At 34.9% G+C, this 16,307-nt stretch overlaps 1 protein-coding gene across 4 annotated transcripts in view; it reads left to right on the top strand.

The window, feature by feature from the left end:
- The window catches only part of ABCD3 (ATP binding cassette subfamily D member 3), a 74,347-nt gene that overhangs the window by 17,146 nt on the left and 40,894 nt on the right, over window positions 1-16,307 (top strand). For all 4 annotated transcript variants that reach the window (XM_026497580.4, XM_026497579.4, XM_048220683.2 and 1 more), the window contains exons 2-4: window positions 5,346-5,382; window positions 12,057-12,155; window positions 15,875-15,963. In XM_026497580.4, coding sequence (XP_026353365.1) covers window positions 5,346-5,382; window positions 12,057-12,155; window positions 15,875-15,963 — 225 coding nt within the window. The remainder of the gene's footprint in view (window positions 1-5,345; window positions 5,383-12,056; window positions 12,156-15,874; window positions 15,964-16,307) is intronic.

The following is a 16,307-nucleotide window of genomic DNA, read 5'->3' as shown; positions in this document are numbered from 1 at the left end:
TAATGAAGCAGTGATTTAAAACCAATTCATTGTTTACAAAAGAAAAATAATGATTATAAAAAAATCTTGGGCATCAACTGGAATAAATAATTCTTTCTATTCTTTTACCCCAGCATTGGTGATTAGTTCTAGCAATGTTATTTCACCTACCACTTTAAATGAACGTTGATTCCATTTTTATTGGCCTTAAAACTTTTTGCCTGTTTTTTAAATGATAAATGTGTAGAAGAGCTGTAAAAAAAAAAAAGTAGTTTATGCTTAATTTCATGCTTATTAAACATATTTAAGGAAGCACCAATTTAAGGCAATAGTAGTATCTGTAAGAATTTTTTTTTTTTCCTTCAGAAGAGGTTCATACATTACCCCAACTCTAGGAAATACTGGCCTAGTTTACCTAGAATGAACTAGGTGAGAAAAGTGTTAGGGTCAGAATTACTGGTCTGGTTAACTAAATTCTGATTAAAGTTTTCAGAATTGTGTTCTTCCTTTTTTACTTTGTCTAAAAGCTCTTATCTAAAAACTTCTCTATTTTAATTTTTGGAAAAGTTCTTTTTCCTAGTCTTATAGTTGTCTCCCCTCATCTTTAGGGGAAGTTTCTGCCTATTAATTTTACGTTTGGTGGCAGTACTAAGGAACAGTTAACTCCATCTCCCTCTCCCTCACCTCTTCCAAAAATAAAGAACTAACAAAACACTATTCTGTTATGTTCTTAGGATAAAGTGTTTCTTAGGTTTCAGTTAGTTAGTTTGTTTAAAGATTTTATTTATTTATTTGACAGAGAGAAAGCCATTGAGAGAGGGAAACACAAGCGGGGGAGTGGGAGAGGGAGAAGCAGGCTTCCTGCTGAGCAGGGAGCCAGATGTAGGGCTCGATCCCAGAACCCTGGGATCATGACCTGAGCCGAAGGCAGACGCCTAACTACTGAGCCGCCCAGGCGTCCCTAGGTTGTTTTTTGGTTTTTTTTTTTTTAGACTTTATTGAGACATTGATATATAATAAACTGCTGATACTTAAAGTACACAACTTGGTGAGTTTTGACATGTAACACCTGTGAAACAATTACTATAAGCAAGGGAATGAACATTTTATCACCCCAAAGTTCCCTTATGGCTCCTTTCTAGTCAGTCCTCTCCCTGCCTCTAGCTTGAAGCAACCACTGATCTGCTTTCTATAACTACAGATTGGTTTTGGTTGCTTTAGAATTTCATAAGTGGAATCATATATATGCTTTTGTCTAGCTACTTTCAGTCAGCATAATGCTTTTGAGATTCATCTGCGTTGTGTGTATCAATTGTTTTTTTAATTGTTGAGTACATTTTATGGATATGCCACAATTTTTTAGTTCATTTGCTTGTTGGTGGACATTTGGACTGTTTCCAGGTTTTAACTCTCTATCTAGTTAGCTATGATTTTTCTGCAGTGTATTATAGTTTTCAGTATGTAGGTCTTGTACATCTTCTTTTTCTTTCCAAATTTATTGTGAAATATTTAATATTTTGGGTGCTTTTGTAAATGATATGTTTAAAATTCCAATTTCCAGTTATTCTTTTCCTCTGTGTAGAAATACAATTGGTATATGTGTCTAGATGTTGTATCCTGGAATCTGTCTGAACTCACTTAGCTTTTTTATAGATTCCCTAGGATTTTCTACATAGATGTTTATAGAGTCTGCAATAAAGGTAGTTTTACTTCTTCCTTTCAATTCTGTGTGCCTTTTATTTATTTTTCTTACCTTTTTGCACCGTGTTTTCCAATAACAGTATTGAGTAGAAGTGGTGAGACTTGCTATCTTTGGCATATTCTGGATCACAGAGACTCAGTCTTTCATTAATAAGTATGATGATAGCTGTAGTTTTTTTTTTTTTAAGATTATTTATTTGAGAGTGAGAGTGCGAGCACAAGTTGGGGGAGTGGTACAGGAAGAGGGAGAAGCAGACTGCCCACTGAGCAGGGAGCCAGACAGGGGCTCAGTTCCAGGACCCTGAGATCATGACCTGAGCCAAAGGCAGATGCTTAACTGACTGAGCCACCCAGGTGCCCCATAGCTGTAGGGTTTTGTTGATGTCCTTTATCAGATTGAAGAAGTTCCTTTTCATTCCTAGTTTGGTAAGAGTTTTTATGATGATAGGTGTTAGATTTTGGCAAAGGCCTTTTCTGTATATCTATTGATATGATCATATGGTTATTTTTTTTTAGACTGTTAATATGGATGAATTATGGATTGATTTTCAAATGTGAACCTGATCTTCCATTTCTTGGATAAATTCCTCCCGTCCTATACTTTTTATAAATGTTGGTTATTGGTCTTGTCATTTTTATAATGTGTGTGCCAAAGAAAAAGGAGAAGTTGGCACAATGCACTTCATGCAGTATACCAAAAGGCAGAGGTTGTCTTGAGGGAATGCACTTGTCTTTATTTGAATTCTGAGCTAAACTAGCCACTTTTTTTTTCTTTTTGTGGAACATCATTTTTACTTGAAAGAATGACTAAATAACTGTAGTTATTCGGCCTTGAATATTGCAGACATTTTCTTGTAGTGCCTTCAAGGAAAAACAGCAGTGTTTGTTGCTAATGTTACAATTTAAGCTTTCAAGTGAAAATTAGAATTTGGAAAACTTGTCTCTGCCACCATGAGCTTGAAAGGTTCCCAATGGTTAAGACTTTTCTGATGAGATAGATGGCAGTATTAACAAATGTAAGTCTTAAAAATATTGCGTAGTTAAGTATATTACATTTGGAAAGTCTACTACACAACTCATCATTATTATTTTCCTTTTTTTTTTTTTCAAGATTTTCTTTATTATTTATTTGTCAGAGAGAGCATGCACAAGCAGCGGAGTGGCAGGCAGGAGAAGCAGGCTCCCTGCGGAGCAAGGAGCCCGATGCCATGTGGGATGCCATGCAGGATGCCATGCGGAACTCAGTCCCAGGACCCTGGGATCATGACCTGAGCCTGATGCAGACGCTTAATGACTGAGCCATCCAGGCATCTGGAATCATTATTTTCCAAGAGACTAATGCATATTATAAAATTTTACATGGATAAGAGATCCATTGGAAGTGTAATATAATATAGACCAATGGATTTTATTGTACAGGGTACAAAGTGCATTGATAGGGTTTCAGACTGCGCTGTAACATTATAGTACCAAGGAAGAATATCCACAATTATGAAAATACTCCTGTTTTACAACTACCTGTCTCCGTCATAATAGATAGAAAGAATGCAGACTCTAGTGTGAGAACCCATATTAAGTCAGACATTAATGAGATTTTCTAAAATATAGAACAGTGCTACTTTCCTTACATAAAACAGTGCTACTTTCCTTACAGAATTTTTTGTTTGGGGAAGTATAGCTATTTTTATAAAAATTTTATTTAACATGTAATATGTATATTATCTTTAAATGAATTTTGTTATACCCTGAAGTGTAACAAGACAACTGATGATTAATGATTGTTGTAGATATTACAGATAATCTTGCCATTAGTGTGCAAATCAGCAATATAGTTTGAACATATTGAATACCTTTATTTTGATCTACTTAGCTGATAAATTGATCTTTTCAATAGCCAAAAGGAATACGTAAGAGTAGAAGACATGTCTGTTTGTTGTTGAGCCTTTTTTAGTTTCATGGGATAAAAATCAAGAAAAGAAAAATACTGAATATTTGTTAGAATTGGATCTGCCTACTAGTAGATCATGTTTTTGGAAGTAAATTAACTTCTGTCCAGTCTTTAGCATGACATTTCCAGGGGAAAAATGTAACTCAATAATTAGGATTCTAGCATACTATTCTCATTTATCCTAAATGATCCACATATATTTATGTAGCTAGTGTCTTCAGTATTGAGAACATCCATGGAAAACATTAAAGAATTCTTTAAAAAGAGGAATTCAGAAAGCCTTGTAAAAGGGCTCGTAATTAACTGTATATGCCTGAACATACATAAAGGCATTTTTGAAACAGTTTTACAATCTCATAAAACTTTAAAACAGATAAATAATCCTGTAATACAATTAAAAATAGAAAAAAATAATAAACCCAAGCACTCTTAAAATAAGAGCATCTACTGAATTGTAATTAAGTTTGGCTTTCTAGCCTCATTCAGTGACCTGGTATCTTATTATTGAAAGTGTTCATTCGACAGATTGTTGGAGCTCAACTAAGTGTTGAACATGGAGGGTTGAATAATATATGCCCCTAAGAGTAGACATGAAGGTGTGCTACCCAGATTCCCCTTCAAAGAAGGGCCTACTGTCTGGCTGAGAGGAGTTGGATCACCAGGTAACCCCTTCTGGACACACCTTAGGGTCTGCCTTAGTTGCAGAGCCACCTTCCCTGAGCTCATGACTTCCCTGGAGTAGCATGGATTTGTAGACTGAGCAAGATAAAGGTAAAAAGACTTGGCTGTTTCAACCCCTCACAGAGCACTCTGATGGACTGTACTTGCTACAGGGCTTCCTGGCTGATTGATTGAAATTTTACTGGGCCTGCATCACAGTTTCAGCTTTCCTTGCCTTTCTTTCATAGGTGTTGATCCCCAATAAACATTTTAGTATCCCAAGTGCCACCTCATGTCTGCTTTGGAGAGACCAACCTGCAATAGCTCCTCATCTCATGAAACTGATTTACTGGGAGGAAATATCAATCAAACAGGAGATTTAAAATGTGATCAGTGTTGTATAGAAGCATAGGGTGCTATAGTAGTGTGTTATAAAAAGAACTTAAGCCTGGTTATTATATTGTTTAGGGAGGTAACCTGGATTAGTGGTCAGACCTGGGTATAATTGCCAAATTAATCACTTTGAGTGGCATGAACCATACCATTTACTTAACAAGCCAGTTTTTTTATTTGTAATGTGGAATGACACATGGTCTTTCCTCCTCTAGGCTTCTAAACTCGGATTGCTCACATGGCTAGGAGAAAATTCCCAGCAGCAAGAGAGAGGGCCCAGTGTACAAACATTTTTCAAGCCATCGCTTGCATCAGTTTGCTAATATCCCATTGACCGAAGCAGTTCACATGGCCAATCCTTGATTCAAAGATAGAGAAATAGACTTCACTTGTCCATGGGGAAATTTGTAAAATGAGTGTGTGTGTGTGTGTGTGTGTGTATTAAAAATTAATATAATGCTTGATATAGTAGTAGTTAATATTTATTGAGCACTTTCTATAAATACTGAGTAAGGGACAACTGGACTATTTAATATATTCTATCTGTATGATATGAAAAAGAAGGAACTCATTTGGAGAATTTGGTATATTCTTCTGATGTCTTGAAATAATTTTTATGATGGGAACAGTTTGCAAATAAAGCTCTCTTTTCTTTTCTCTACAGTAAGAAAAATGGAAAACCACCATTACAGAACAATGAGGTAAAATTTTGACTACTCAACTCTTTAGGATTTCATGTATTTATTTTATTTATTTTGTTACATAATTTGAAGATTTATTTATTTATTTTAGAGAGAGAGAGAGAGAAAGAGTGCCCATGCATGGTGAGTAGGGGGAGGGGCAGAGGGAGAGAATTTTCAAGCAGACTCCCCCACTGAGTGTGGAGCCCCACTAGGGGCTCGGTCCCAGACCCATGGGTTCATGACCTGAGCTGAAACCGAGAGTCAGAGGCTCAGTCACCTGAGCCACCCAGGCGCCCCTTGTTACATAATTTTGAATTAGAATAAAATCATGTAAGTTTAGAATTAGAAGGGAACTTAACTATTATCTTCACTCCACTGTATATTATAGCAATTCTTTTTGAAATAGGATTCCTTGATAGGTGACTTCTACTATTTACTTCAATCTGTTCATTTGATGAGAAGTACCACCTAGGAAGCAGCCATTACTGTATTAGTTCTAGCCCATGATGAGATTAATCTTCCCTTCTGCCCTCTTAGTGATTGATTCTATTTTGTCTTTTATAGCCACACAAGACAGGCCTGCTCTGTTTTCTCTAATTGACTCTCATATTGTTTGAAGATAGTTTTATCTAATGAATCTTTTTTTCCATGCTAAGCAACCCCTCATTCCTTCATTCATTTCTTAACCTGTTGTTTCCAATCCTTTTTCAATTCCGTATAGATTCTTCTGGACCTATACTGGTTAGTTCCTCTAGACATTATTCTTAGATTAGAACATAGTTGTCCAGATGTGGTCTGACTAGCATGGAATACATCAGCATTATTACATATCTTGTTATGAAAGCCAGATTGCTGAAATTCAGCCTACAATTGCTTTTATTTCTTTAGCCCTAATTGCTGTTTACATTGAGTTAAGTTATGGTAAATTATAACACTTAGGTATCTTTCTGATGAACAACTCTGCTTACAGATTGCCTACATCTGTATTCATCAGTTGATTTCTTTCTTTCTTTTTAAATAACTGCTTTATTGAGATATAATTCAAAGACCATAAAATTTATCCATTTAAGGATACAATTCACTGGTTTTAGTATATTCACAGAGTTGTGTGGCTAACTAATTTTAGAAAATTTGCATCTCCCCAAAAAGAAATTCCATACCTGTTAACAATCACTCCTCATTACCCTCTTCTCCTAGCCCCTAGTAACCAGTAATCTGCTTTCTGTTTCTAAGATTTGCCTATTTCAGACATATGATATAAAAAGAGGTAATATGTGGTCTTTTGTGACTGGCTTCTTTCACTTAGCATGATGTTTTTCAAGGTTCATTTGTGTTGTTCCATGTATCAGTACTTCATTCCTTTTTATTGCCAAATAATATTACTTTGTATAGATTTACTGCATTTATCCATTTATTAGTTGAGGGAAATTTAGGTTGTTTTCATTTTTAGGCTATTATGAATAAGGCTGCTATGAACATTAATGTATAAGTTTTTATGTAAATCTGTGTTTTCATTTCTTTTGGGTATATACCTAGGAGTGGAATTGCTGGGTCGTATGGTAACTCAGTTGGTTTCTTTTGAATAAACATTGATTTATTCCTATATATGGCAGCCTATTGGATCTATACTATTAGTCTATACTGTAGTATGTCTGTACCGTTAGTGTAATTTTGAATGTAATTCTAACATCTAGTATGTTAGGTAGAAGGCATTATCCATAATTTCAGTTGGCCTTCTCTATTTTCCTCACAATTGCTGATAGTATTGACTGTGTAAAGGACTGAGGAAATTACTCTGGCATCTCTTTTTTTTTTTTTTTTTTTTAAAGATTTTATTTATTTATTTGACAGAGATAGAAACAGCCAGTGAGAGAGGGAACACAAGCAGGGGGAGTGGGAGAGGAAGAAGCAGGCTCATAGCGGAAGAGCCTGATGTGGGGCTCGATCCCATAACGCCGGGATCACGCCCTGAGCCGAAGGCAGACGCTTAACCACTGTGCCACCCAGGCGCCCCTACTCTGACATCTCTTAATCTTCGTTTGTTTGCTTATTTTTGGTTATGGTTTATTTGGCTGTGGTTATATCCAACTATAGCAAAATCTGGTTCATATTTATTTATTGAGGGCCACAGTAATTTCATAAGAACCATCATTCCTAGCTCATTTATTTATTTTTTTTAAGATTTTATTTGTTTATTTGAGAGAGAGAGAGAGAGAGAGAGCATGAGCAAGGGGGGGAGGGGCAAAGGGAGAAGCAGGCTCCCCGACCAGCAGGGAGCCTGATATGGGACTCCATCCCAAGACCCCGGAATCACGACCTGAGCCAAAGGCAGACGCTTACCCAACTGAGCCGCCCAGGCACCCCTATTAATTCATTTATTCAGTCTTCTCAACAAATATTGATTGAGCCCTTCATATATGCCTAGTTATTGGTCTTGGCTCTGGGTGTATAGCAGATATAAATGTAAGTCCCTACCCCTGTGGAGCTTACAATATACATGTTAGTTAATATGCTAGTATAATATCCTTAAAAAGAATAAAATGGGAAGAGTTAGACATGACTTATTCCTTGGAAACTCATGTCAGCTTCTAGTGATTAGTGTTTCTTAAATCTTGCCAAATCCTCCATATAATGTCTGTTCTTTGAATATCCGGGAGATTGATATCAAAACTGCTGTTCTTTGGTTTCTGTGATCTTTTTCTCTGGCTTTGAAAAGTGGGACAAGGCATTCTTATCTTATTGTCTGGCATATCTCCATCTTCATAATCTCTCATATCTAAATTATATCTGAGTAATCAAACCTTTATTTTCTTAGTTATATCTACCATCTGCATATTATCATATCTTCAAGTTTTAGGACATCATTAAAACTTGTCAGTACAGCTAAATTCATTCATTGATTTTTAAAATTCTTTATTTTTTGTACAACTTTTTTTTAGCATATACTTATTTGCTCATTGTATAGTGTGAGCAAGATAACTTTAGGTTAGATTAAATTTTGGACAAAAAGATATAATACCATATGCACACTTATACAACATTTGCAAAATTTATAGGAAGTGAACACATATACACATATGCTAAAGTGAAATCTGGTAAGATATGTGCCAGATATTATAGTTGGTATCTCTAAATGGTAGGTATAGGCTCCTTATTTTTTGCTCATCAGAATTTTCTAATTTTTCTAAAGCGAATGTGTTATTTATGAGGGGAGGCAGTTAAAAAGGGATTTTTTTTCATTGAAATTTTTTATAATGTTTAGTGAGATGGTACAGTTTTCACAAGACTTGAGATTTAGGAAGGAGAGGAAGATTTAAGAGTTAGACAGTAGTATAAAGAGATAGTTGATTTAAAAATACTTAATTTTGATGGCAGTATACATAATATAAAATTCAAAATATATAAAGGTAAACACTGCTGGGTTTCTGGGGAACTATAAACTCAGATGGGGAATTTAGCATTTCCATGCATATTTTATACTGATGGGATGTGTGTATGTATGTATATCTTCATAAACAATATAGGTAGAATTATTTTGCATATTAAATTTTGTAAGTGGAATCATGGTATGTCATTCTTTTCTTTCAGCATATTTTTTAGATCCTATGTTAATGTCTGTGTTGATAGCTGTAGATCTAGTTAATTTAACAGTTCTATAGGATTTTGTTTTATGAATAGGAGCTGCTTCCTTTTTTATAATTGTGTAGAATTTTCATTGCATAAATTTTGTAGTTTATATAATCTCATTATTGATGCACATTTAGGTTTTTGATTTTTATGATAATATAAACAGCGTATAAATGTTTTTCATTTATGTGTTTAAACGTGTAAACATGTGTGCAGGAATGCCTAGGATAAGTTCCTAAAAGTAAATTTGCGGAGTTATTTTACAGTCTGTGTATGTTTTACATTTTGATAGGTGCTATTATAGATGCTACATAATAGTTGTGTTGATTTACACTTTCTCCAATAATACACAGGAATGCTTATCCTCTTGTCAGCACCATATGACCTTTGATTTTATTTGTTGTTTCAAACATCTATTTCAGTCCATTCTAGTTCATCTCACCTTTCTAAGTTGATTGAAACATGAATAGGAACTTCTCTTTACCCTTTGACGGTGTTGCCTCCTGAATGTTAGATACATTATTTTCTGGTTGCATTATTTCTTTAACTATTTAAATGGTCTTTATCTAATGGTTTGCTTTTTCTATAGTTTACATTTCAAATTTATATCCTCAAAGTGTTTTTGTATTTTTTTAAGAAATACTGGAAAGTTCACAGGTGGGGGAAGTCAGTTGTGAAATTAAAATGAATTCGTTGGAGAGGCTAGTAGTGCTTATGAAATGTACTGTCTCTGTAGGTACTCTCCTTTAGATTGGTTTCAGATACGAATTTTATTATGTGTTGGGAATGGTAGAGTGTCATGGTATTTCTTCAGCCTTTCTGAGCCAGCCCTCTAGTCCAGGTGTTTCTTGGCAGAATATGCTGTGATGACTTTAGGGAATATATATGCAATTCCTTCATGGCTTGAAATGTAATGGAAATCAAGTCAGGCTTTCAGACGGCTTATGATTTAGGAGTTATGACAATAGGAACAGAAATAAAAGAGGAGGAAGAATTATATACCAGGTAGCAGTTAATATTTTAAATTCCTTCAGTGTGACTGTCTTATAAATTTTTTTAAACCTTCCTCGTTGTTTTCCCTAGATCATTTCTTGAAAGCAGCTAGAAGCTAGAAATAGGTAATCCTCTGTTTAAGTCAGAAGATGGACATTTTATTTATTATTACTCTGTCTATTTAGGGGTGTTCATTACATGTGCAGTGGGGTGAGGTAGGGAGGCAGTGATAGGAAAAGCTTGAGAGTAGAAGTTTAACTTTCTTTTTTTAAAGGTAGATGGTATTTATTGCCTTGTCTTTATTTTCTTCCTGTATTTTCTCAGTTGGGGGATGTAAATGGGGGGATTTTGGTTGAAGCTGTTGGGTTTGGCTTGAGAATAGGCTAGCTGAAGTAAATAGACTCTGAGTAGCGCTTTTGGTCTGTTTTAGTTTCTGGTATGTTCCCATAATTCAGAACAGTGCCTGGGACTGAATGAATATTTATTGAATGAATGAGGGAGCACATGCATGTGTGAATGAAGTAAACTGGGCCTCTAATTCAGTAGGATGAGGTTTGCAACCTTCATGAGGTTTCAGAGGCCTGAACTCTGTTCTGACAGTTACAGGACAGGCTGATTCTTATCTGTCTTAGTCTTCCTGATCTAGCTCTACGAACACAGTGCTTTCAGACTTCCTTTCTTGATCTGTGATTCTGTAATGCACTCAGTGCCTGTTAGGGTTATATAAATATAAAGTACTTAGCACAGTGTCTGACATGTAGATGGTAGCTTATTATTATTCTAATTTAGTACACAAACCATTCATTTCAGGTTCCTCATCTTAGATAAATGTATTTACACTAAAGTTAATATAATGATAGAATTTACTATACCATGGGTATTTATCAAGAGCATAGTTGTTAACAAATAAGTGAATTGTGATTATGGGAGTTGGGGGAGGGTCTGGGTAGGGGGATAAGATCCTTCTTGTGTGTGTTGCCTGTTGCATGAAGTTTCTCCTGTATGTTCTTCTGAACAGTTCAGGTGTAATAAAATAAATAGCCTCTACCATACCCAATTCATCTCACTTTTTCTTGTTCCTTCAAAATGAAGAAATGTCTAAGGTTGATAAGATTAATTACTGCTCTTAAGTTCCTTCAGTGGTTTCCCGCTACACTGACTAAATAAACTCTAAATCCTTACTATGGTTTCAAGAGTCTGTCTTTTATAGGCCCTGTCAACCTCCTTGGCTTCTCTCATTTGTATTCCCTTTGTTTTAGCAATTCTGTCTTGCTCTTCAGTGTGTGCACTGGTTTTATTCGCAACACTTGGTTTTTGTGCTTGACTACCCTCCTTCCCCGAGGTTATCACATGGCTTCACTTTATGTCTCAGCTTAAATATCACCTCCCCAAAGAACTCTTGCTTGTCATCCTGTCTGAATCAGTCTTTTTCTCATAGCCCTGCCTACTGTATCTGTAACAATTGATTGGTTTATTTTTATCTGTATTTCTCCTGCTACAATGTGAACTGTAGGAGTAAAGAAACCTTGTCTGTCTTTGAGTTTATGAGGAAGAGAGTGTGAATTGGTAGATTTTATATTGGAAATGGTAAATGTAGGAATCTAAATATTTCCAGTAATTAATATCAGGAAAGTTCCTGTTCAGGATTTTAAAAACATTCTGCTTTTAATCAGGGAGTGGATAATAAACAGTTAGTAAGTACTTGACCATTTTTTAGTTGTCTCTCTGATCTCATCTTCTGCTACTATCCCTTGCTTATAGTTCCAGCCCTATTCGCCATTTTGTTGCTCCTCAAGCAATTCAATGAGCTTTCTCCTTGGCATTTTGCACTTGCTGTTTCTTCTGCTTGTGGTATTCTTCTCCCAGATATTCACGTGGCCCCAGAACTTCTCATTTCCTTATTTAGTTTTTGATAACATCTTATTTTCTTGAAAGCATGTTTGAAGAGCAGTGCAAATTTGCATTCCCTAAATGCAATATCCATTTTGATAGTTATTATTACTGACTTAGATGAAATGTGGTTCTTTAATATTACTTGTTATAAATATCTTAATTTTTTTGTTTTAATGTAGAAAGAGGGGAAAAAAGAGCGAGCTGTGGTGGACAAGGTGTTTTTTTTAAGACTCGCACGGATTCTGAAAATCATGGTTCCTAGAACATTTTGTAAGGAGGTAAGTCTTAAGAAATTATAATGTTAAGTGTTTAACTTTTAAGGTTACATGAGATCAGAACAATAAAATTATAAAGCTTTTGTTACACTACAGATCAAATGTTTTTTGTGTAGGTAATGAAGACTACTAAATTTTTTTTCTTTAAATTATCTATTATCATTGCAAGTACCCTTGTTGTTTGGTGCCAGATTTTAAATAGTTTCCTCTTGTTTATGAAATAGTATTTCATTATATTTTATGTGAAATACTAGAGTACTTCAGTGCAGCTACCCTAAATGGTATTGTTTTATTATAGCTAAATTCTGTTAATAAAAATAAGAGTAAATTTAGAAAGACAGACCTTTTTATTACATTGAGGTGTTCATAAGTCACATTGACAGGGAATACATTTGAAAGTTGTTCTTTTGTATTTGATTAAATGTGTTTTGAGATACCCAAAATGATATATGAATTCCTCCAGTATTTTCAGGAAGTGAGCTGGTTTTAGGAATAAAGTTTTATTATCCTTTCCTTTGCCTTTTTACCAAGATTACCTTTATCATTATCTAAGGAGTATTTTTAATGATTAAAAAATAAGATAATGCTGTGTTCTCCATCTTTAATCATCTTTTATAGAACTAGAAATATCATCACCTTTGTCTCTTTCTCTTCCATACTTCATCCTTTCAGCGACTGGTATTGGGTCATTTTTCATTCCAAACATTCTTAACATGGATATTGTAGTGTTCGTTAGTCTCACTTCAAAGAAGCTCCCCTTTTTTATCTTCTCTGCCAAATTTATTTTCTTGAAATATAATGTTTTCCATTGTTCAAATTTTAAAAACCATTAGACTTGTAATCTATTAATAGCAACAAAAAGATAAGATATTCCCAAAGCACTGTAATTCCTAAAGCACTGTAATCCCCAAAGAGAACACACATTTCCCCATCACACTGGACTTGCTCTCTTTCCTCCTCATTTCTGCATCATGGCTTATGGATTCCACCCTTATCAACCTCTAAAACATAATTTAATAACTTTTTTTCCCTACTAAGATAGAGATAATATGTGTCCCTTGAAGAAAAATTAGAAAATATGGATAGATTTTTTTTTTCTTCTTGGTGCCTCTTAGCCCCTCACTTAGAACTTCTGTCAGTAACGCGGTGTCTACACATTTTAATAAAAATGAGATCTCATTGCGACTTTTTAAATCTGCTCCTTTCCTTATATTTAAATGTTTTTTCCTTGATTTTCTCTTAAATTAGTCTCCCTTTCCATTCCTACTGTTCTCACTATAGTTTTCTTACCTGGATTATCATAATCCCTTAATTGGTCCTTTTGACTCTTCTCCTTCTTTCTTAATAGTCTTTTTTCTAAAACCCTAATAAAAGCATTTGTCTTCTTTTTTCTTGTAGGGCAAATCACAACCTGACTTTGACCTTTCTTTCACTATCATCTGCTTAGAAGAGTCCTTGCTATTTTGTAGTCAGGCTCTGTGTTCTTATGCTTTTGTGACCTCATGTCTGTGACATCCTGCCCCTTCCCCCCAACAAAAACAGACACTTACAAAAAATAGCTTGATGCTCGTTATTTTCTTGGTGAAGTTTTCTCTTTCTACAACCCACCTGATTGAAGAATTCTTATTTAAAATACAGGGTTCTCTGGAAGGATTTGTAAATTCCCCTGTTAATCAGTTAACAGTTCAGTGCTCATTTGACTTTTTAGCAGGGGTTTGCTGAGTATAAAATGAATGTGAGACATTGGGTAGATCCCTGGGAGTTAGTAAGGGAGATACTAGGGCCTAACTTGGCCAACCTCCCAGCTTTCTCTAGGCCTAGCCATGCTGCAGAGTCATTTTACACACGATCTTTGAGAATTATAAAAATCCAAGTTTAACTCCAGTTCACTGGGGGTTTCACTTAGAAATAAACTCTCATAGAAATCACAGATGATTGGAAGTAGGGATAGAGAGACAGGGATACAGAGACTAACTGATTTAGGAAATAGAGAAATGATAATACTGCATATGGATATATGGGAGTTCATATATATCATGAGGTGAGGGACTGCCAAAATCAGTGCAAATCTTTGGTTTCTGAGATTCCACAGACCTATTAATCATGGAAATAGTAGTGATTCTAAGGACATCCTTTGTAGAAAGGCATTTCAGGATTGTCAGTAATCAAAGTTTGCCAGATTTTGCTAAAGTGAGACAAGTAAAGTTGGTACTTATTTCAAGGATAAATTAAGCCGAGAACAGAAAATAAAGGAAAAAATAAACAATCTTTGTCTAGTGTTACCTTTATATGTAAAATGATTAATTTAAGATTGAGACTGTATTTAAGATCTGAATTAAAAGTTAACATTGCAGTTAAAGTGACATCTATAAATAGTATTTATTATAATTAAGAGGTTCTTCTGTTGCCAATTGAATACTTAACTTTCAGAGGGTGGCTAGGGTAGGAAGATGGGATCTTTGCTTTCTGGCAGACTTTGGGGTAGCAGCTATCACTGCTTAGTTACACAAGCTTTCTTTGACATTGTCCTTTCTTGTGGCTTCATTATTCTGTGTTTATGACTCCCTGGTTCGTCTATACCTAAAGCACTGTATTTCTATTACCTTCACCTTTCTTAAAAGCAGTATTTGTTTTGCAAAAATTACATAAGTAATAGTTGCGGTTGTCACTCAGCACCATAACTTTAAATGTATTATCCAACAAATGTCTCTGCTGCCACACGCCCTCTTCCCTGACTTTAGCTTCTATGTTACTGTCATTATTCTTCCAATTTAGAAGATTTATGTATAGTCAGCTTTGAATGTGCGTGTGTATTAGAGGTTGGAGGATAGGTTCTCATCTCAGAGAGAGAACAGACTCCTGACTCAGCCTCTCGTCTTTTCCCCTCAGTAATCCATCTTCCACAGCACTGCTTAAGTAATGTTCTCAAAATGACACTTTTTAACGTTTTGTTCTACCTAGAGGCTTGCAGTAGTTTAAACTACTAAACTCTGCTGGATATGCAATACTGGTATCCATATGGTCTCAATCTATTTCCTATTTCTCATTAAATCCTTTATCTTTTTTCACTCATAATCTTCATTCTCTCCTTTGTTTTACTTGGTCTGTTTAATGTATTTCTCACATCATAACCCTCCTTTGCCACCCAGGCCTTCCTGTTCTGTCAGTTGTCACATGACGTGATGCAAATATACTTATTTACTATGCTGTTTTCTTATTTTTTATATGTAAATCTTGCCTTAATCACTAAATTGAGGGCAGTGGAAGTATTAGAGATTTTTCCAACAAATTGAACCAAATTTATTCCATTAGGCACAATTTTAGCCTTCAGTATTTGCTCAGTTGTACATTAATAGTTACTGTCATTTTTCTTTATTAGACTTCTGTGTTAAAAATATAAGACAATCACAGTACACTGTGATTCAGGTAATCTAAGTTATACTGCTGTATGTAAGCAAGTCATTTGACCTGCCTGGGATTCACTTTTGAATTCTGGATGAGAAAGTTAGATTAGATGATGTATAAGGCTTTTTTCATTTATATTATATTTTTAAATTCTTTTAAAATTATATTTAAAAATTGCCTGTAAGTAAAATGTCAGCCACTGTATTAAAGCCAGAATAAAGATTTGAATTTAGAAATAAAAAATCTTTACCAAGGTAATGTTTCTTTTAACTTTTAAAAATGCATTTATTTAATTTACTATACCTGGTTTATTTTAGACAGGTTACTTGGTACTTATTGCTGTTATGCTGGTGTCTCGAACATACTGTGATGTTTGGATGATTCAAAATGGGACACTCATTGAAAGGTACTTTTCTATTCACCTTCCTCCTGTATGTACAAAATACTAATTTGTCTCATATTTAACATTATCTTAAGCAAGAAATAGATTCTCAGTTAGGTATAAATACTTAAGTCAAATTACGTATTTGTTCATTTACTTAACAGATGTTTATTGAGTGTCTCCCATGTGCCAGGCACCGTGCTACTCTGTGATAGGGATCTACTGGTGAATAGGAGAGACTCTGTACCAAGCCCTGCAGAGCTGACAGTTTATAGAGAGTTAGGGACAAGGAAACAAATTAAAATGCAGTATAATAAATGCTATAGCGGGGGTTAAAAAAGTCACCAAGTTGGATGTCTAAAATTAAT

Source organism: Ursus arctos, unplaced genomic scaffold (assembly GCF_023065955.2).
Source record: "Ursus arctos isolate Adak ecotype North America unplaced genomic scaffold, UrsArc2.0 scaffold_12, whole genome shotgun sequence".
Classification (NCBI taxonomy): domain Eukaryota; kingdom Metazoa; phylum Chordata; class Mammalia; order Carnivora; family Ursidae; genus Ursus; species Ursus arctos.
The sequence above is the reverse complement of the archived record's forward strand: the minus strand, read 5'-3'. Positions and strand labels throughout refer to the sequence as shown.